The following is a 21,556-nucleotide window of genomic DNA, read 5'->3' as shown; positions in this document are numbered from 1 at the left end:
CAGTCGACTAAAAATATAACAATAATAATATTATAGTAGATAGTACCTATAAATAAATTAAAACTCTAAGCTATGTTGTCATTCAAAAAAGTAAAAAAATTATAAGGATAAAATGGTAAAACGGTATATAATAAGTGTTCACATTTATATTTATATTTCTAACTTTTTTTCCGTTAGGTTTTTTTTCTGGGCTTTTTTCCGCCTACCATTGAAACTAGTGAACGGAAATTTGTATGCTGAACGTATGTAAGACGGAAAAAATTACATGTGTAGCCGTGTAGGTGCTTTCTCTTAACGAAATTGGAATATAAAATTACCTCTTTTCTTATAACTTCATATATATTAGGTCTATACTTTATAAATACCTAATAGTTGATAGTTTGATACCAACAAATAAAATAGTAACAGATACTACTTATGATTATGTTAAATTGAAATAGTTCACTTAATAACTAGTATTAACCATAAACATATGTCTATGGTATTAACTAACATTTCTTGAAATTGGAAATTTGAAAACGTGATAATTAAAATTAGTTTGATTATAAAAATATAATCGATATTTTACCCTTAATTCAATTCACAAAAAACAAATATGCATTTCAAAAATAAAATATAATTAACAAGAATATTGTGTACGTACCTAATTGGTGTAATGCCTCGAAGTCTTTTGGTCACTATAAAGATATTTTTGACAGTTACCTATATAGGTAGGTTAGGTAATATTATCACATTAAGAGGACGTTTCATCCGCATGTGTTGTCTCCGTTTTACAAATGCGTAACATTGCAAAAACTGTTTCGCGCGGGAAAGAACCGAGAAAGATACAGTTATAACTAAGAAACGAAATTTTCATCACATAAAAAGGAGAATTTTGTCTGTGCAATATCGTTTTTATTTTTTCGATATCAGAACTACAAAAAAGTTATTCATGCTTAAAAAAACGCAAAATGAAAGTATTATAAAACAATAAGAATTATTTTGTATAAGTGATATCGAAAAAATAAAAACGATATTGCACAGACAAAATTCTCCTTTTTATGTGGTGAAAATTTCATTTCTTAGTTATCACTGTATATTTCTCGGTTCTTTCCCGTGCAAAACAGTTTTTGCAATGTTACGCACTTGTAAGACGGAGACAACACATGCGGGTGAAACGTCCTCTTAATAATACGGGAAAAAAGGTTAGTGACATTATGACCTTACATAATTCGGTGGTCTGTAAAGATATTCATTATGTATGATACACAATCTAAGTTGTAAAATGTGTTAAATGTCACATACTGCAGTGAACTCAATTAGCATCTCTCCCATTCTAAGCAATGGAACGACCTATGAAAGCCTACATTTTTGTTTAGTGGTTATCTAATTGGGGTGTTTATTTTTTATCTTTTTTGAGTATCATGTCCAATCTTAGACATAACATCAAGACAAGTCTAAAATTGGTTTCATCTGTAAGGGTTTTTTCAGGCTTCAGTAATGGTAAAAATGAGATTTGAGCCAAACAAAATAATCAATTAGGTACTGTAACAAAAATATAATGAATAAAATAATATACAATTTAAAACTATAAGCAGGCAATAGGCAAAGACTGAGTTTATACCTCAATAGCCAATTCCTCCCTCATTCCCTTGTAGTGAACTAGACAATGCGGGACGCTAGTCCATAGCACCCTAATATAAGAGTCAGGAACACCTTTGGGTTTATCCTAAATATGGTATCAAAAATAGATTTTTCTATTTATAAAAGCACAATTCTGTTGATGCACATCACACATTCACACGTCATGTATTAGTAGTTAAAATTGTATGTTTTTATAAAATATGTAAGTATTTCAATAGGTAGTATGTACTTCATAAATTATAAATGGTCAAAATATCCCTGTTTAATCAAACAGAATTAAGCTGTGATGGTACTGATAACTGGTATTACTTGAAAAAATGATCTCAGTAATACTGAGTCACTTCACATGGTAACTATAAACAAAATACATAAGTAATCTTAATGTAGATTAAATATAGAAAGAACTATAATAAACAACTGGCAATAGGTAATTTTGGAGACTAATGAGCAAACAATAGGAATGCATAATCTTATTGATTTTATTGTGTGAAAATAAATAAATAAGACCATTAATAATTTTGTTATCAATCACAATTTAAAACTTAATTCTAAAATATGAAATATTTTTAAAATTAACGATACAAATAAATATAAATTTAATATTTTTATACTAACCTGAGAAATGATAATATATATCATAAATCAAAATTGAGTTATATAGTGTAATAATAATTAAGTTGTAATGATAGAAGTTTCCAGCAGTTGGTAAAAATATATTACAATAATTGTATACTTCTGAATTTAAATATAAATTATTTATAAACTTTAAAAATACTATAACTTATGTATTTTGATATTGATTTGATCATCTGGCACTGTAATTAAATCTAATGCAATTTTAACTGGTTTCATTGTTGTTATATTGAATTTTTTGATGATCTATATTGAAAAAATACAAAGATCACTTTATATATTTTAACACATTTACGCTAAATAAAAATAAAAATATTTCGAAAAAAAGACTGAGAGAGGTTAATTATTCTTGGAATAAACTGTGTTTATTTATTTGTGTATGTACTCATGCAATGTAACCTATGTATATCACCATAAAAAATGACAAACCCATAAACAGTCTATTTGTAAATTATGTTAATTAAACGTATGACAAAAATTGTTAATATTATAAGATAAGTAAATAATATAAGAAATATACTCATATAAGCAAATTCTGAAAAATCATATTTTTAAAAATTTATTACGTTCCAAATTAATTTAATCAAAAAAATATTGAATTTTAAAATAATTCTAAAAAATGACAAACCCATAAACAGTCTATTTATAAATTATGTTAATTAAACGTATGACAAAAATTGTTAATATTATAAGATAAGTAAATAATATAAGAAATATACTCATATAAGCAAATTCTGAAAAATCATATTTTTAAAAATTAATTTAACCAAAAAAATATTGAATTTTAAAATAATTCTAAAAAATAAACTACTTGACTTAAATACATTTTTATCATCAAAATTGTTCTTATAATCAGATTCGCAAATAGGCTATATTTATCAATTTTTAAGTTTTTTATTTTCAGTGTTAAAAAATAAAAATATGTACTAAAAATGTAGCACAAGTGTCTGAATTATGATATGTAGAAAAAACTTTTTTTTTAAATATTGAATACAACAAAAGGTTTTCCATAATATGTCAGATCATCGTAAGACGCCCTGTATAATATAAGTAATGCATGATTGAGTAAATATTGTACATTGGTACAATAATATTAGTATAATAGTAAATAATTTTCTTCAAAAAAAAAACCAATATTTTTTATATTCAACTACTACAATACTTTTCTCACTAGCCTGATTAACATAAAAAATATTTAATTCTTGACGACAATTTATTTTGATTCAATATTGTTAAGTACATCCAAAGTTAAAATTAAAAGGTAACAATATTAAAAAGCTTTTTTAAAATTCCTTAATATTTTTGTAAAACATCAATACGCAAACCACAATTATTTTTGGATGTACTTAAGATGAGTACGATTTGTTGCTTTTTTATGAACATATAATAATGTTTTAACATTAATGAAATTGTTAAGAATAATGCAAAAAAAAGAAAGAAAAGAAATGAGTTTAGTTATTTTGATTGGATATATGCCTATATAGGTATTAGTATATTCAGACGATACCACACTATTATTCCTTGTGTTATAGCCGTAAAATTTGTGTTCAGCTATTCCAATTTAAATTGACCTATTTTTGAGAACATAAGAGTAAAAATATTATCTATGCTTTCTCGTGGTCATTTTATGATACATTAATAGACAATTTATAAATATGTGGAACAAAGGCGAAGGTAGGGGTGTTTGCTGTTTGGGTGTTCAAACACCCCCCAAAATTAAATAAAACAATTTTGAGCTTTTTGTGAATTTGTTCGAGAATATTATTAACTTGCATATTATGTACTAGGTATAATTTGTGGGAAACCACAATAACATTTTATACTAATTGTATAGTAATTGTTGGTAATAACATAACAAAATAGAAAAATACCATGAATCACTTAGATAAATTCAATAGATGTGTTTTATCAGCGGACTGCGATTGTCTCCAATTCTTGTTTCTGTTCAAGTCTTAAACCTTGTTTGATTAGTTGTTAGTGTGGTGAACTTGTGAGCAAATAAATTTGTAATGAAAAATCTTTACAATAAAGCCTGGTAAGTACTCATGTTATATTATTATATTTTATATTCAATATATGTTGTGACCATTTACTCCCAAATTTAATAACCAACTTATTTAAACGAAATAATATAAATAAATTTAATAATAACATTATAAAGTAATTAAAATAATATATACTCGTATAATATAAATTAATATAATAATAGTATTATTAATATTCTTTAAATTTTTAAAATCTACAATGAAGAGGTTGAGCAAACCAATTGTTAACTATTATTTCTACACTTTCTATATCAACTACTACTGCAGAAAAAACTTTTTCAACATTACGACGTATTAAATCATATTTGAGAAATTTGACAAGAAATGAACTTGCTTTGCTAAGCGTTCATTCTGAAATTATATTGACCAGAAAGAAGTAAACAAAATTTTTAAACTTGTTCAAGTTTTAAGATAAAAATTAAGTTTTATCTTAAATTTTTTTTTTATATTTATAAATTTGTAATTTATATAGACAAAATATTGTATTGGTATTCAATTATATTAAATAAATCATTCATATTTAATTTTAATGTTTTATAATATTAATATAGATTTAGACCAAATCACCCTTCAAAAATATTTCCTATCCACACCCATGATGTGAAATATTAGTTTAAAATTACACATAAATAATTTATAAATTAAAATATTTTGAGAAACCATGAGAAAATATAGATTATATTCTTACTTTTAAGGCTGTTAATAAGTCAATTCACTATATTATTAAAGTTAATGACATAAAATAAGAACCGTTGAGTACCAATTTTCCAGGTGTGATGTCCTCAGAAAATAAGTATTTTGTCAGTTAATATATTTTTAGTCTTGTTATACCTCTGCTAGAGTAAGACACATCTGAACATGTGCCATTTTTTGTCCAATGCACGACCTTGCGCCAAATCCATAAGGAAGAGTTGCAAATGGCTCATTTACACCATTATATTTATTATTTTTTAGACGATTCCAGCGATCTGGTATAAATTCATTGGGACTATTAAAATATTTTCTATTTCTACTGCTTGTGAACATAGACATCACAACTAAACTCTAAAATCAACAGAAAAAAAAATAGTAATAAAAATTCATAAAATAAAAGTATTTTTACATTAACATACATTTGTAGGTACTATATGATCTGTTAAATAAATATCATTTTGAAGAATTCTCGCGAGAAACGGTGCCAAAGGATACATTCTTAAAACTTCTTTTAAAATATTATTTAGATAATCACATTCCAAGAAATCAGTCTCTAATAGGCTTTGTCTTAAATTATTTTGTATACTTTTGTGAAGTCCTAGAGTATACAAAGACCATTGAGTTGAATAAGCAGTCTATAAATACATAATTAAAATTCTCTATAAGCAAACAAATATTACACAGATAATGAATAAAAGTAAATAATTAAATATTATATTTATATATTTATATATTTTTTTAAGAGCTTACAGTATCACCAGCAGCGATTATAAAATCAACTATTAGCCTCTTAACCATATCAGTAGGTATGTCATGAACATTTAGAATAGAATTTAATAAACCATCACTATTAAAACTCATTAATTTTGACACTAAATTATTAGCTAAAAAAAAAAATAAATATTTATTACTACTAATTTTACTCAATTGTGGTTTAAAGGAATTTTTTTAACCGTGGTAGATTTTTTGTAACACTTGACTTTTTTCTAAAACTTATAAGAATTAAAATATTCTTAACAATGAATTTCTTTAGGTTTAATACATCACATACAAATCACAATATTACAGTCTGTTATGGCATGTTTTACTGTAATACATTTAGTTAAGAATTAATTAATTCTTACCGCTTTCAATAGAATTATCAACAGCAAGTACAAAATCATTCCAAATATTTAGTTTTAATAATTTAGAAGTTTTGGCAGGAATAACTGTAAATTTGACAGTACACTGAAATACTTTTTGTATGCTTTCAGCTAAACAATTTATATCACTTGATATGTCATTTTTACAATCGCCATAAACTCCTCCAACTAAATGTGCCACCATAACTGTAAACCATACAATTAATTAATATTTGAACACAACTAATACTAACAATTTTTATACATCATTAACTATTAAAAATTAATTAAAATACAAATTTAATACCTTCTACAAATTCAATTTGCATGATAACATAATACACATCTGTATCTTTGAATGACAAATGAAAAAAATAGGTACCTACTTGAGAATTTTTTTCTCGTCAAATCACAACTTATTTTTATTCAATTTTTGTTTTTTATAAAATATTTATATTTCATTGCTATCCATAAATATACAAATAATAGGAAACAAATAACAATGATCAACTCAACGTAATTTTGAAGGAGCCTACATTAGTAATACAAAGAAGTTATTAGTTAAGTAGTTTGCCCTGATCCAAATATTGAATACTTTATAGAAAATAATAATTATACAACTTATCAGTAAATTTACATAGTAAAATTTAAGTTGTATAACTTCTGAAATATACAAAATAATTAGGCGTCAATGCTTTTTATTTGTTGTTTTTTTAATATTTTATCAATAAAAATTATAATTAGATAAAATTTTATCAATTTAAACAACTTTTTAAAAAGTATTATTAATTAATTTAAAATTAACACTAATGCTTACACGATATTGATAATTTGTATAAATCTCCAATAAGATTTCGAAGCACTTGTCCATCACTCAATTCCCATTCATTTAATAAATCATTAATTACAATTTTATAAGATTTGATGAAATTTACATTCAAATCTTTTAACATAATTTTATTTAATATTTGTCTATATTTCCACCATTCTTTTTCATCCCTAAAAACAGTAAAAACAAATAAACTATAACATTCAAATGAATAAAAAATTAAAGATTAGAAATAATAATTTTATTTAATGTAATATCTGTTGATATAACTATATTAATTAAATATTGTTAGTTGTGGATTTTTATAAGATATATCAATTTACTTTACAATAATTATTGACAATATAAATTATAGTATGAAGTTGTTAATACTATAATAATTTACATGAAATAAAGTCCACGTTGTTGGCCATATGTATCATTATAAAGTAACCATGCTTCTGGTAAAATATGTTTGGGAAATTTTCCTTCTTGTGCAAATAATAATTTCATATCCAAAGGGTTGCTAATCCAAATTGCATCAATAGGACCAAGTTTTTCTCTAAACACTGAACCATATTGTTGATGACGTTTGTCAATATACTCATGTAATTTACGGCCACCACCAGCAGCCAAAATTGAAAACATTGTACCAACTACTGGTAAACCTTTAACAACTGGTATTTCTTTTTTTGATTCAGTTCTTACATTTTTTAAATTTGATGTGGACATAAATCTTGTTTTAGTACAGTTTACTAAAACTAATGAGCAATATCTATTAGCCATTTTAAAAATACTTTTAAATGTTGTAGACTATAATGCTGCTATTATCTGAATATACATAAAAAAAAAAAATTTTAAAATCAAATTAGTTGAATAATTATAATTATATAAACTAAAAATAAGCAATAAAAATATTTATCAAGATTGGTAGGTATATAAAAACATATTATGAATTAAATAAAATTATTAAAAAAATAAAAGTTATATGAAATATTCATTGGCGCAACTAGGTCTAAAATATTGGTGGGGGGGGGGGGGGGGGCTGAAGCCCTACAAATAAATTTAGTCTATGTGTATATTTGTACAATATACTTTTGAATAACTCTCTGCATCATATACTAATATTATTTAGTATGTATCTCACTATCCCATTCTTAAATTATCATTAAATTTTAAATAATCAAAAAAAATTGGGGGGGAAGGCTAAGCGCCCCTAAGTCCCCCCTAGTTGCGCCAATGGAAATATTTAAATTAATGAGTCAAAAATAAAAATAATAATTAAGTAGAGAGAAACAGTACAAAATGTTTGTATTAGGTAAACCAGAGCTCATGAGTTCATGCCCTAAAAATTCCAAAATAAGTTAAATAGTAAAGAGTTGGTAAAGATAAATTAATATGCATAATAAAATATAAAAATACATTATTTCCAAATAGTAAAAAAACCTCTAAATATGTGAAATAAAACTTCATATGCTTAACCACAGTATCTTAAAATGGATTTCTATATCATCTAGTATTAAATATGACTGAGCAAGATTAATATACAAATGCATGAACTCACGAGCCATGGTAATAAGTACTAATGACTAATGAGTATTTAATAATTAATTAATATTAGGCATGCACCTACGGGCTACGACAATTATAAGGAATTCTTATAATTATTGTAGTACCTGCCTACCTATTACAATAAAGTCATAACAATCTGAGTGCAGATTGTAATATTTGAAATAAAACCAATTAAAAAAACAATCTGATTAATTATTATCATGGTCCATACTTCCATACAAGTCTGTTATGACTGTAACTTATGTCTATTGTGTGTATTAACTATTAATAAAACATTTTGAATATATTGTGTAAATAATTTAGTATTATACAAATCATCAAAGTTCATGTAACAATTCAGTATATATTGGTAGGTATTCAAAATGAAAATAAAACTTCTAATTAAATATCTCAAGTCTTTAATTAATTTTATATATTTAATTATTTAGTAGTGATTTATCATTCTCTATTTCAGCTGATAAAAATACAATTTGAGTTTTAAGATTATTATCTAGACAACCTCATATGCTTTTTTTTTTATATCAAATTTAAAGCGAGTTATGAGTATTTTAAAATTGTGAATTTTTTGTGCATCTTAAAATACTCATAACTTCCTTTAAAAATTAAATATATTAAAAAGCATATGAGGTTGACTAGATAACAATCATACCTTTAAATTTTATAAGAGGTCAATTCACTCTAATTTTTAAGCAAACGGAGCTACACATGTTCTGCTGAACGTAAAATTTACTATATAATGCACTTGTAAGACAGAGACAACACATGCGGGTAACACTTCCTCTTATATATTAATCTCATCTGTAAAATACCATCGTACTTTAAGAGTAAACAACACTAGTTATCTGGGAGTCCTTTAATTTGCTAAGTGCTAATAGATAATATATACAAATTTAGTGTGCAGCCACCAAATTGGCAAATTGTAATATAAATTATTTTATAGATAGATAATGTATATACCAACATCTTTCATAATTTAATAATCATAATTCTAATTTTAGATTTAGGTTATAAAATAAACTTACTATTTTAAAAATATTGAATTATTATACCTATATAATAGAAATGGTAAAGATTTGATAAGCATAAATATCAAACTAAAAATTGTGACAATCACAATGCTCAAAAAAATTCAATACGCACGATTGTGGAAAATAGTATTTAAGTACCTACTTATTATTAATAACTAAAAACCATACAAGACTTAGTAAGGCGATTCTATTTATGTTAGCGAAATTTAGATTTACGTTATAGCACCAAACCTGTATAATAAATTTAAATTTTAAATTTACCAACTGGTTTCTGAAAAAAAAATATAGTTCAATTTGTTTTATAAAAAATTGGATTTTTACTTTTTTAACTCATCTGCTAAATTATTATTAAATAAGTATAATATTATAATATAATATATAAACGTAAATAAATTAATAAACACAAACTAAAAACTAAGAAGCAACTATATGAGTAATATATTATAAATATTAATAGATTAGGATATCCCCATGTATAAATAATAAGAAACATTTATAATTGTATATCTTACTATCTTAGCGTGTGCCGTGTGGTTCGTGCTATAGTGCTAATAATTGGGTAATTAACTTAAGACAATTTAAAACCAGATAAATAACGAATTGGAAAAAGTTAATAGGTCACGATATAAGATTAAAGATAGCAAGGTATTATCTCATTAACTGATTAACTGAAAATCATAAACACGAACTAATGCCGGATCACATAAACAATAATTATTTAATGTATCAATCATGGTTCTCTAAATTATGCTTAGATCTCTATTGATTCGTTAAATCTTTAGTGATTATTCATAAAACTCGGCATAAGATCAAAGATCTTTATCTTATAATTAACAAATATATTATATAAGCCATACAATTATCGAATAATAGAATATTTGAATGGATTGGAAATGAACAGTCGAGTACTATAGTATGGCACTATATACTTATTTATAATCAATGTATCCAATATTCAATGATTATGGTTAAAATTTACAAAATAGGTTCTTAGATTTTCTAATCTAAGAGTCTAAGACCGTTGTACCGCAATTGAGCATTGAGCAGGAAAAATAAAAATGTAGCAAGTGGGAAAAACGACTAACTGCCTGACTGGAGTAGTGGACTAGTGGAGTCCGGCATTCCGGCAATCCGGCACCCCGGCGTCAATGCGTCTAACTCTAACACCGGGAGTAACACACAAAGACATTATTACATTAACTAGATAATAGATAATGCATAATATAGGTAGCGCTAGATTCGCACTTGCTGTATTAATATTTAACTCCCCTCATCCCCCTCGCAAAAGCCAGATAATGATTATTCAAACCTTGTGATTTGTGAAATGTGAATGTTGATGTTGATTAGGCTTTCGTTTCCACTTTTCCAATCTGTTATTTATTAGTCCTTACTCTGTGACCATAAATCATAAAAATTACTAAATTACTGTACAATAGTTTAGATTATGGAATTTCAGGCAACAGCTTGCTCGTCGCTTACTAGTTACTCCAGGAGTCGCGGACTATTTAGTATTTACTGAGTATTTAGTATTTACTGTTTTAATATTACGTCATTATTATATACTAAATATGTAATATGTATCACGAATACAAAACCGAGGCCAGTATAGTCAACATTTAAATTAATAATGTTACAAAAATACCAACACTGTTTTGATTTTTATCAAGATATCATCATATGATTAATTTTGTCAGGTGAGGGAAAAATGGGTGTTATCTGGTTATCATGTGATTGTAAAGTGCAAATAGCAAATTACAATTTATAAAGTATATAATATCATACCTTTATCGGCTTTATCCTAATACTTGTCTACCTATGTAGTACAAACTTCAAAGTTCATCTAGGTTTTCGATTTTAATTTAAAACTTTTTAGTGTTTTTTATAGAATAGTTCAGTTTCCATTTTTATGTTTAATTGTTGGTGAATGGTGATTTGTTTTTTACAGGAACAACCATGAATTTATAAATTTAACAATGTTTAAGATAAATGGAAACCATTTGACTTTAATTGGTGTAACTGGAGCTGGATTAGCATTAGTAGCCTATGTATTATTTGGTCCATCAAATAAACCAAAATCTACAAGAAAAAGTTGGTTAACATAAATATTTAAATAAAATTAATTGTGAATTATAGTTGTATATAAACGTTATGATTAGTAATATAATCATTTTAAATAAAGAAATAAAAATTTAATTTCTTATTAATTTTCATTAATATATTTTAAACAAAAATAAGAATGAACTGAATACAAACATTTTACTTAGTAATTAGTATACCTATAGACTACTAAAGGTTAGATTGAATTATATTTAAATAACATAGTTTATAAATTTAAAATACATAAGTACTCTTTAATGTTGAAGTACATATTGTTCACTCTGCCGCCCATATATTTTAGAACACATTTTTTTACTTTACCCTAAAAAAAAAAATAATAATTAAAAGTACTGTTCTTTTGATTATATTTTTAATTTTTTAATTTATTAATTAGGTACTGTGTAGAAATATTTAATGTATTTACAAAATCAAAAACTATTTTATGAAACTAGTATTAACATTATCACAATTTTGAAAAAATCAATGTTTTCAATGTAAGTAACACCAGGTTCGGCTTAGGCACACATTTTAAAGACATAAGTTAAAAATTAAGCATGGATGCTAAGCCAAACATAAATATCAGAACAGATTATTAACCTATTGCCAATCTTAAAGATGAGAACGCTATCTGTATTTTTTCATGACTTAGTTTAACCTTAAATATAAACTAATAAATATAATTATTATATATGTTTATTACATTGTTTAATATTTTCACCATTAAATTTGATGATGAATTTACTTCATTTTTAAAAATAACAAAAGCGAAACCATATCTATTATGCCTAAAATATGTCAGTATATTGTTTTTTTTTATTATGTATACCTTTGTAAAACTAAAAATTTACAATATTTTAACTTAAAATAACACAAAACTGTATAGACTAATATTTATTTTATTTGCAGGTGGTTTTTGTGGATTACAAAATTTGGGAACTACTTGCTATTTAAATACTTTATTACAATCGCTTGCTTCTTGTCCTTTGTTTGTCGAGTGGCTTGATCAACAATCTAAGTCTTCAACTGTGTCTTACACATTGAATAAAACACTCAAATGTAAGGTTTTTGAGGAATACATTTTTGTAAGACTATATTTTTAATGATAAAGTTTGAAAAAAAATACAAACCAAGTTTATGTATGAAGTTTTATATAATATAGTAATATTATACATATGCTTTTTAATTTTTATAGTATCACTAACCACCCAATTTTATTGAAATAAAGTTAAAATATTACAATCAAATTTAATGTTTTTGATGATATTAAAATATTATCTGTTTTACATAAAATGTCTTAATAGAGTGGTATTAATATGCTCTAACAAATATTTTGATAAACCTGAATGGTCTCATCCATTATAAACACTTTTTTTTTGTCCATACATTACTGAACTAAAATAATCTTTTTTTTTTTTTTTTAATTTAAAGTTTTAACAGGAGCTAGATACAATGATGATGGTATACTTTCTCCAATAGAATTAGTAACTGAATTGACTAAAGTTGGATTTCATTTCAAACCAAACCTTCAAGCTGATGTTCATGAATTATTTATTCATTTATTTTCTGTCATTGAAGATGAAGCATACAAATCAAGTTGTAGTGTAAGCTTACTACTTTATTAAAAGTGTAATTTATATAAATTGTGTATAACAATACCATGTAATAAAATAATTTTTTTTAGTTGGCTGATTGTTTAGAAACTAATGAAAATTTATTAGAAAAAGGAGATATGCAGAATTCAATGAAGATTATAAATAATTTCAACTTAAATGTATATAATCCATCAAAAGCTGAAAGAAATTTATCAGAAAATACAGCTGCAATATCTAATAATATTTTAAATATTTCTGGGTATTATAGTTATTATAATAATTTAAAGTTTTTATTTTTTTCAATAAATTAATTTTAAATAATTATTTTATAGAAACAAAATTTTTCAAGGCAATAGAAAATCATTGGATAAAAATCAAAATGTTAAACCAGCACCTTTTTTGGGTTATCTGTCAAATAATATAGAATGTGCTTTATGTCATCATAAAGTATGTATTCAATTAATAAATATGGTATAAGTTTTTTACAATAAAACAGAAGGGAGCATATATAAATGAGAAAAATATTCATATGGAACCGTACTTTTCTGGAAGATAATTATTCGGACTAGATTTTTTTAGAAAAAGATATTTCAAAAGAATAGTATAATAATGAAATGATATTTTTAAGGATTAATATATTCTTGGAATGATATTTTTGTAAATAAAATTATCTAAGGAAAAAATAAAGCAGTAAAATAATATTGCAGAACCATATTTTTTAGGAATAGTATAAATTAGGAAAATATCGCTCAGGACTGTAAAAGTCGGGACTACATTTTTGGGTACACATGGATCTATATTAATTGAAATAATAAAGCATAGGATGGGACAGGGCAGTTCACAGAGATATATTCACTAGGTAAAGTATTAAAAAGAAATATTATTTTATTATATTTTATAAAAGTCTAAGACTTACTCACTCGTGAATATTTCCCTATGAATAACTTGACCTGTCTCATTCTATGCTTTATTTTATCGATTAATACGAATCCATGTATATAATATACTCAAAAATGTTGTCCCGATATATACAGTCCTGAGCAATATTTTCCTAATTTACACTATTCCTGAAAATACAGTTCTATTATTACAGTTATTATGTTACTGCTTTTATTTCCCTTAGTTAATTCTGTTTACAAAAATATCATTCCGAGAATATATAAACCCATAAAATATCATTCCGTTATTGTATTATTTCCTGATAATCAATTTCATGAAAATAACAATTCTGGATTTTTTTTTCATATTTCAAATTTTCCTGATTTATATAGCCCTCTAAACAGAACTGTTTGCATATCTTGAATGAGTGTTGGTCGTGGTTCCCCCTCCCACCCACATATACACAGACTACATATAAACAAAAGCGTATTTCTAAACTGCTAATTATGAGCAACATGGCCAGATTGTTATATTAATATCACGGTTTTTACTTTTTAGTGAGGTAGCATGGTAGTGACTGTTTTTGGTTGAGACAAGTCTAGTTTTCTCTTGAAAAAGAGTATAAGTTATTTGCTAGCCACTATTTCTACCCTTGAGATTAATTATTTTTTTGATAAAATTGACTAAAAAACGAATTACATAAATTATTGTATTTTTATTTAATTAAAGTAGCCTGGATTGTTTTTGCCTTTAGATTAAAAAATTATCGATATTTATACAATCTTACCTATACATTTCAATTTTTTTTTTAGCCTAAGTAAAATGACAATTAAAGGTAAACTTTATTTTGTTTGTTGCTAATTCAGTTTGCCATATTCCATAATAATATGGATACTGTAGTTTAGAAAAGATTGGCCAGACTAGTAGACTTATACTGTATAAGAATCATATTTTTCTTCACAGTATAATATTATGTTACTCTCTCTGGGACACACTAATGTAACAAATTTAAGTTCAGCAAACCAATTTTATGTTTTTAGCTCTAATATGAGAGTCAATTGATCTATTATGAAACATAAAGGTTACTGATAATTTATTTTTAAAGTAAGATATATCTTCAAAATAATACAATTTTTAAATATCTACAACTCATCTTAAAATTAAAATATCAATAAAAAAATGTCTTTTATGTTCTTACCTTAAAATTGGATAACAGATTAATTCACTCTAATATCAAAGCTAACAACAAAATAGGTTTGCTGAACTTAAATTTGTTATGTTGCTTGCAGGGCAGTCAGCAGACAAAGAAAACTTATTGCATTGACATCATCTTATTATAATTTATATTTTAACATTAAGAGTACGTAACAGTGGTATTTGTTATCTCTGTCTCACCAGTGCGTAATATAGCAAATTTACGCTCAGCAGAACACTTGTAGCTCCTTTAGTTTAAAAATTACAGTGAATCGACCTATTATGAAACTTGTTGGTAAGAACATTATCTGTGTTTGTATGTTGGTTTTTACGATAATTCAATTTTAAAGTGAGTTACGAGCATATAATATACAGTACATTAAAAATGCTTATAACTCACTTTAAAATTGATTTATCGTAAAAAAACCAACGTACAAACACAGATATTGTTCTTACCATCAAGTTTCATAATAGGTCGATTCACTGTAATTTTTAAACTTAAGGAGCTACAAGTGTTCTGCTGAGCGTAAATTTGCTATATTACGCACTGGTAAAGTGGTAAGACAGAGACAACAAATACCACTGTTACGAACCCTTAATTTGTTTATACAGGATGTCCCGTTAGGATTTACCCATTGCGATATCTCCCGAAATAATGATGATATCGAAATTCTGGTTTTGTAATAAGACTCACAGGAATAAGAACTACAATTATTTCATATTTTAATTTATTTTAATGTTTTGGTAAAATAGTTTTAAAAAAATATATTTTTTTATTTAATTATTTCAAAAAAAATTAAAGATAGCCATTTTGTTGAGTTTATTATATTTTAGAAAATAATAACGTTTCAAAATTTTATTTTCATTAATTTCCTGATTTTTAATATTTTTTTTAGTTTCGAGAAAAATTGCGAATTTTTAACACCGTAATGTTATCAAACATGTGACCCGCCGCGCCACGCGCATTCCCATACGCCCGGCCGAATACTTTCCGTGTACCTAATAGTTATAAATTTATAATCATATTTTATTTCTTCAAAACTAGAAAAAATATTAAAAACCAGGAAATTAATGAAAATAAAATTTTGAAACGTTATTATTTTCTAAAATATAATAAACTCAACAAAATGGCTATCTTTAATTTTTTTGGAAATAATTAAATAAAAAAATATATTTTTTAACCTTTTTACCCAAACATTAAAATAAATTAAAAATGAAATAATTGTAGTTTTTATCCCTGTAAATCTTATTATAAAACCAGAATTTTGATATCTCCATTATTTCGTTAGATATCGCAATGGGTAAATCTTCGCGGGACACCCTGTATATTGTATCAATTTTGAACTATATTTTAAAAATTCCTATATATTGATATAATTTTTATGTGCCTATGTATGTATAATTTATTAGTATTTTCAATAAAGAAGAGTTAAATATTCTTAGTAGAATGATTATTGAAAAAATGTCTTATATTTAATAAAAATTAAATACTTAAATGCCATTTTTCATATTAATATATTCCAAAGATGTTTAGTATCTGTACATATCACATCATTTTTTTTTCATTTTTTTTAGTTGTCCTTAAATTATGAAAAATTTTATGTCATATCATTGAGTTTACCTGAATATCCTCAACTGAAAATTGAATTAACTGATATTTTAGATCAGTATATAAGACAAGAGAAACTAGAAAATCTACCATGTACAAACTGTGATAAAACTGATGGGAAATCATATATAAAAAGTGTCAAATTTGGAAAAGTAAATTTAATTAAATAAAAAGTCAAATAATAATAATCTATTATAAATTTATGATATTTTAGCTACCTTCATGTTTATGTCTACACTTAGTAAGAACTCAATATTTCAAAGATAGGCCATTAAAAAGAAAAGATTTTGTGGAATTTCCTGAATATTTACACATGGATAAATATACCAGTGTTTATGACCAATTAATCAAGCTTAAGCAATCTAGAGAAAAGAGTTCTTCTGAACCATTAGAAAGGTAATAGTTATTAATTTTTATACATAATTTAAGTTTTTCACTACACTTGAACATTTTCAATGTAAATAACAGTTTTTTCATAGGTACCATTAATTTTTTCAGCACTTGTATTTGATTTTAATATAATTACAAAATGGAATAATTTAAGAAGTATTTTTTCTGTGATATGTTTCATCAATTTTTACTATATCTTTTTGATAAATAGCTTAAGTATATATTAATGTCTTGTGTACTTTGGTATTGTGCTATTTGCTTTTACATTTTTTAATCAGTTACCTAAATTAATTTATCCTACTTAAAATAATATATGTTGTACAGGTTAAGAGGAAATAAGTATACATATAGATTAAAAGCTGTCATTGTTCATGTTGGTGAGCATAATACTGGTCATTTCAGTACCTATAGGAGAGGAATTAAAACAGATCATTCTAGACACAGGTGCAGTGAATCAAGGTATTTCAATATTTTGCATGCCTCCCATTTTTAAACCCCTCAGTTAAAATCTGTGAAATATGAAATATAATTTTTTTTATTTTACTAACAATGTAAGAAAACTGTATTAACAAGTAATTTCTATTTTATAATTGTGCATTCTTTTGCATGATTAACAGACCCTGTCAAGAAATATCAATTAAGTATACTTCAATTATTTAATGTAGAATTTGAAAAATAATTTTATTTTATATTTTATTTGAAAAATTGTGATTCATTGTAATCCATTAAAGGAAAAAAATATAATACTAAATATAATAATTAATTCACTACAACTAACTCATAATTGATAGTGTTATACATTAAAAATATGTCATACATTATTATTCAAATGTTCATTAGAAAAATTTTCATTTCATTTTTAGTCTCATTTTCAAATTTTTTTACACTATTTTATATTTTCTGACAGTATTTAAGTTAGTTAGTACATAAAGTCTACCTAAGTCAGGGGCGGGGGCTAATAGAGGTTCAAAAATTTAGTTAGTTGTTTTTTAAGTCTATATAAAATTTAAAATTATAGATTATATTTTTGAGTCCCTCTACCCTCATAAGTAAGTCATTGTTTTTTCACAATAGTGACAAATTTTAAATAGTTACATTATTGGTATAGATTGGAAAAACAATCTAAAAATAGCTTGAAGCCTAAATATTCTAATATCCATAGTTAATAATCATATTCATCAATGACGATTGACGATATTTCATAATAATTATTAGTGCATATATCAATATATCATAATACTTGGCTTTGTAAAATAGTTAGCTTAGTTCCAAGGGTGGGGGGGCTATTGTCCCCTTAGCCACTCCCTTAAACCCGCCCCTGACCTAACCTACTACATCATTTAATTTTTTCAAGGTTCCTGCATAAACTTCTTGTATAAGTACAATCATTGATTATAAATACTATATTAATATATTATAATCCATGTCCCATGATGAAATCTATAAGAATAATAATGTTAAGTTGGTTTAGGAAAAAATGGGTTAATCATCAACAAATTAAATTCTATAGGTTATACAATATACATTTATTTTGGCTCTGTAGTAATTCAAAAATATTTGCGACAAAGAAGTTTTTGACATAGACAAACTCCTCTGAATATAAAAAAACAGTTTTTATAGAAACTAATTCCATTTATAATTGGAGAAGATTTAATAAAAATAAAAATTAATGTTTAAAATATTTGAATAGTTATTGATAAATACCGGGTGATTATTTTATCATTGAACACTCATTATTTCAAAAATTATTAATGTTTTTGAAAATATTATTTTACATAGTTTCAAGTTGTTAAACAAACCAATGTTTTAATTAAAAAATTAAATTTTTAAATTTTCATTATCCTAATAATTTTTTAAGTTTTTTACTTTTTTGAATGAAAACATAGAGTTTTAATTTCATATTCCAAAGCAGAATATTTTTCTAAGTATTTTGATTCATAAAAATCGAATTTAAAACGAGTAGTTTATGAGTTATAAATATTTAAAGTTTAGGCAAGCGGAGTAGTGGACAAACATTTTGCGGGGTAACCTCGCACCACTCCACTCTGCCAATCTAAACTTTAAATTCTTATAACTCATAAACTACTCACAAATTCGATTTTTATGAATCAAAATACTTAGAAAAATATTCTGACCCATTATTGAATAAGAATATTGCGAATCAGGACCCAGCACAAACTAAATAATGAACTAATAAAAATTATTATGTAACACATTTTATAACATATTTAATATAGATCTAAATAAAATTGTATTAATGAAAGAACAATTTTACTTTTTTTTATTACCTCCCCCCCTCCCCGAGAACTGATGTCTGGATTTGGTCTAAAAACATTATGGTAACACTAACTAAAATAAGAATGGACTGGAATTAAATAGATAGGTGGGTGGATGACAAAGAGCTGCTCGAGGCTCTAGTATTATTGAGGAAAAGTTCAGCTAATACATATCAAGTGCTAACTATATTCATTAATTATCATATAACTAAGCACCCCAGTGATTTGGTTTTGGTTTTTGGTTAATTTTATTTTATTCTATAATATTAATAATGAAAACTATTAATTATATTTGTTTTATTTATAATTGTAGATGGTTTTTCACTTCTGATGCACATATTAAAGAAGTTACATTACAACAAGTTCTGCAGTCAGTTTTTTATATGTTGTTTTATGAAAAATGTGACACATAAAAAATTTACAAGAGTTTAGGAACAAATTTAAGTAAAAGATAGTATAATTTGTTTTTCTATTGAAGACTGCCTTATCAAATGTCAAGACTTACAATAGTTGTTTTCTTATGTACAGTAATACGGTTTTGTTATAAATTATAATGTACATGTGTATTAAATTATAATTTGTTTAGAAATTACATAATTGTGTTATAATTATTCATAACTCTTCACTTATATCTAAGTAGTGGATTCATATTTTAAGAGAACAAAATTCCAATTTAGTTCCTGTATGAAACAATTGCTTAAATACTGTATAAACAGTTAAATGACCGGATATATTATACACTATTAATTATTTAAATATAATGGTAAAACTATTCAAAACTATACTACCTAGCAATTATTTGTAATCAAATTCAACACATTTATAGATCAAAGTTATCAACAACATATTAAATGCTCACGCTTAAAACTATACAGCAGAAAGATTTTCTCAGTTATATACACTAATTTTGATGAACCAAACAAAATATGGCTATCTTATCTATTTTTTACTTGTGATTTATGTAACGACTTTTTGTAAGTACCTTTTCATTTAATTGAAGTTCTCCGTGAGATAGCTGGTAAAAATAAAAAACTGTTTAGTAAATAAAAATCAACTAGTTCAATAAGTTTTTAAAAAAGGTAGGAAAGACACTCGTTAACAAGTACATTTAAAAAAAATATAATAGAGTATTATTAATAAAAACTTATATCAATTGGTATCGAGAAAAACAACAAATTTTAGAGATTTGGGATACTGAAAAATAAGTAAGAAAAATAAAATTCAAGAAAATAATTAAATGGGATGTAATATAAGCTGAGGATTAATGAAACTAAAAAAACTGAGTTTTGTATCATACTTTTATAACTTTTAAATTGATTACCTTAATTAAAATTTGATGTATTGGAAAAAAAATTAAAATTAAATTAATAAAAACTAGTGGGTAAATATTGATTTCATGTGTACCTATTATAAAATAATACCAAAGAACCTCTTCTCCCCCCCTCCAAAAATCATTACTGGTAGAATCAGTTATTTTAAATGTTGTTATAAACATGTACATACACCTCTGAAGGTTATGTAGATAATAGAATTGATTTTATTAAAAATATATTCTAAAATCAATGGTTTTAGCAAGGTGGATTTATAAATCCATCATAGGTAGTTACTAGTTAGTACTAAATTTAAAAATATATTATGTTGTGTTAAAATTGCATACACTAAGTGCCGTCTTGCAAAAAAAATTACCACCTCCTTCATATTTCTAATATTGTTTGCAGAAAATATAAGAAACTAATTAGTTTCTATTTTGATTTGATAATAAAGCTCTACATGTCCAATTATTAGATTCTGTAGTTGTTAACACTTAATTTTGATAGATAACACTGTTAACCATAAAATGTCAAGTTTATGTATATAATTATCTTTTATACTGCACAGTTTGGTTTCTCAACAAATTATTTAAAAACGCCTCAGACGCTATCAATCTTAACTAAAATGTTATATTCTAGTTTGTCATATTAATGTGTTTCGATAAGAATCTTCAAAGATTACTTGT

The 21,556-nt window shown here is 24.9% G+C and overlaps 2 protein-coding genes across 4 annotated transcripts; one reads left to right on the top strand and one right to left on the bottom strand.

Annotated features, from left to right (window-relative positions):
- Nucleotides 1–2,150: 2,150 nt before the first annotated feature.
- sad (Cytochrome P450 family protein sad) lies at nt 2,151–10,915 on the bottom strand. 2 transcript variants are annotated; one of them, XM_089222488.1, is made up of 8 exons: nt 10,036–10,191; nt 7,330–7,754; nt 6,933–7,114; nt 6,119–6,322; nt 5,745–5,878; nt 5,414–5,629; nt 5,133–5,345; nt 2,151–2,502 (listed from the first exon to the last, which is right to left on the bottom strand). In XM_089222488.1, exons 2-8 carry the CDS (start codon nt 7,707–7,709, stop codon nt 2,398–2,400), a joined length of 1,434 nt encoding a protein of 477 aa, XP_089078614.1. In that variant the 5' UTR covers nt 7,710–7,754; nt 10,036–10,191; the 3' UTR covers nt 2,151–2,397. The 2 variants fall into 2 exon arrangements, with proteins under 2 accessions (XP_089078614.1, XP_015380369.1); XM_015524883.2 differs by lacking the exon at nt 10,036–10,191 and adding an exon at nt 10,833–10,915 and having other exon boundaries at nt 2,152–2,502.
- Nucleotides 10,916–11,076: 161 nt separating this feature from the next.
- Nucleotides 11,077–20,157, top strand: Usp30 (ubiquitin specific protease 30). 2 transcript variants are annotated; one of them, XM_089222491.1, is made up of 10 exons: nt 11,077–11,217; nt 11,469–11,611; nt 12,527–12,676; nt 13,049–13,221; nt 13,302–13,471; nt 13,545–13,659; nt 16,861–17,046; nt 17,109–17,290; nt 17,609–17,728; nt 19,874–20,157. In XM_089222491.1, exons 1-10 carry the CDS (start codon nt 11,201–11,203, stop codon nt 19,971–19,973), a joined length of 1,356 nt encoding a protein of 451 aa, XP_089078617.1. In that variant the 5' UTR covers nt 11,077–11,200; the 3' UTR covers nt 19,974–20,157. The 2 variants fall into 2 exon arrangements, with proteins under 2 accessions (XP_089078617.1, XP_089078616.1); XM_089222490.1 differs by having other exon boundaries at nt 17,609–17,743.
- The last annotated feature ends 1,399 nt before the right edge of the window (nt 20,158–21,556 follow it).

Source organism: Diuraphis noxia, unplaced genomic scaffold, assembly GCF_037042655.1.
Source record: "Diuraphis noxia isolate RWA-SAM2 unplaced genomic scaffold, SU_Dnox_SAM2 contig0003, whole genome shotgun sequence".
Classification (NCBI taxonomy): Eukaryota; Metazoa; Arthropoda; class Insecta; order Hemiptera; family Aphididae; genus Diuraphis; species Diuraphis noxia.
The sequence above is the reverse complement of the archived record's forward strand: the minus strand, read 5'-3'. Positions and strand labels throughout refer to the sequence as shown.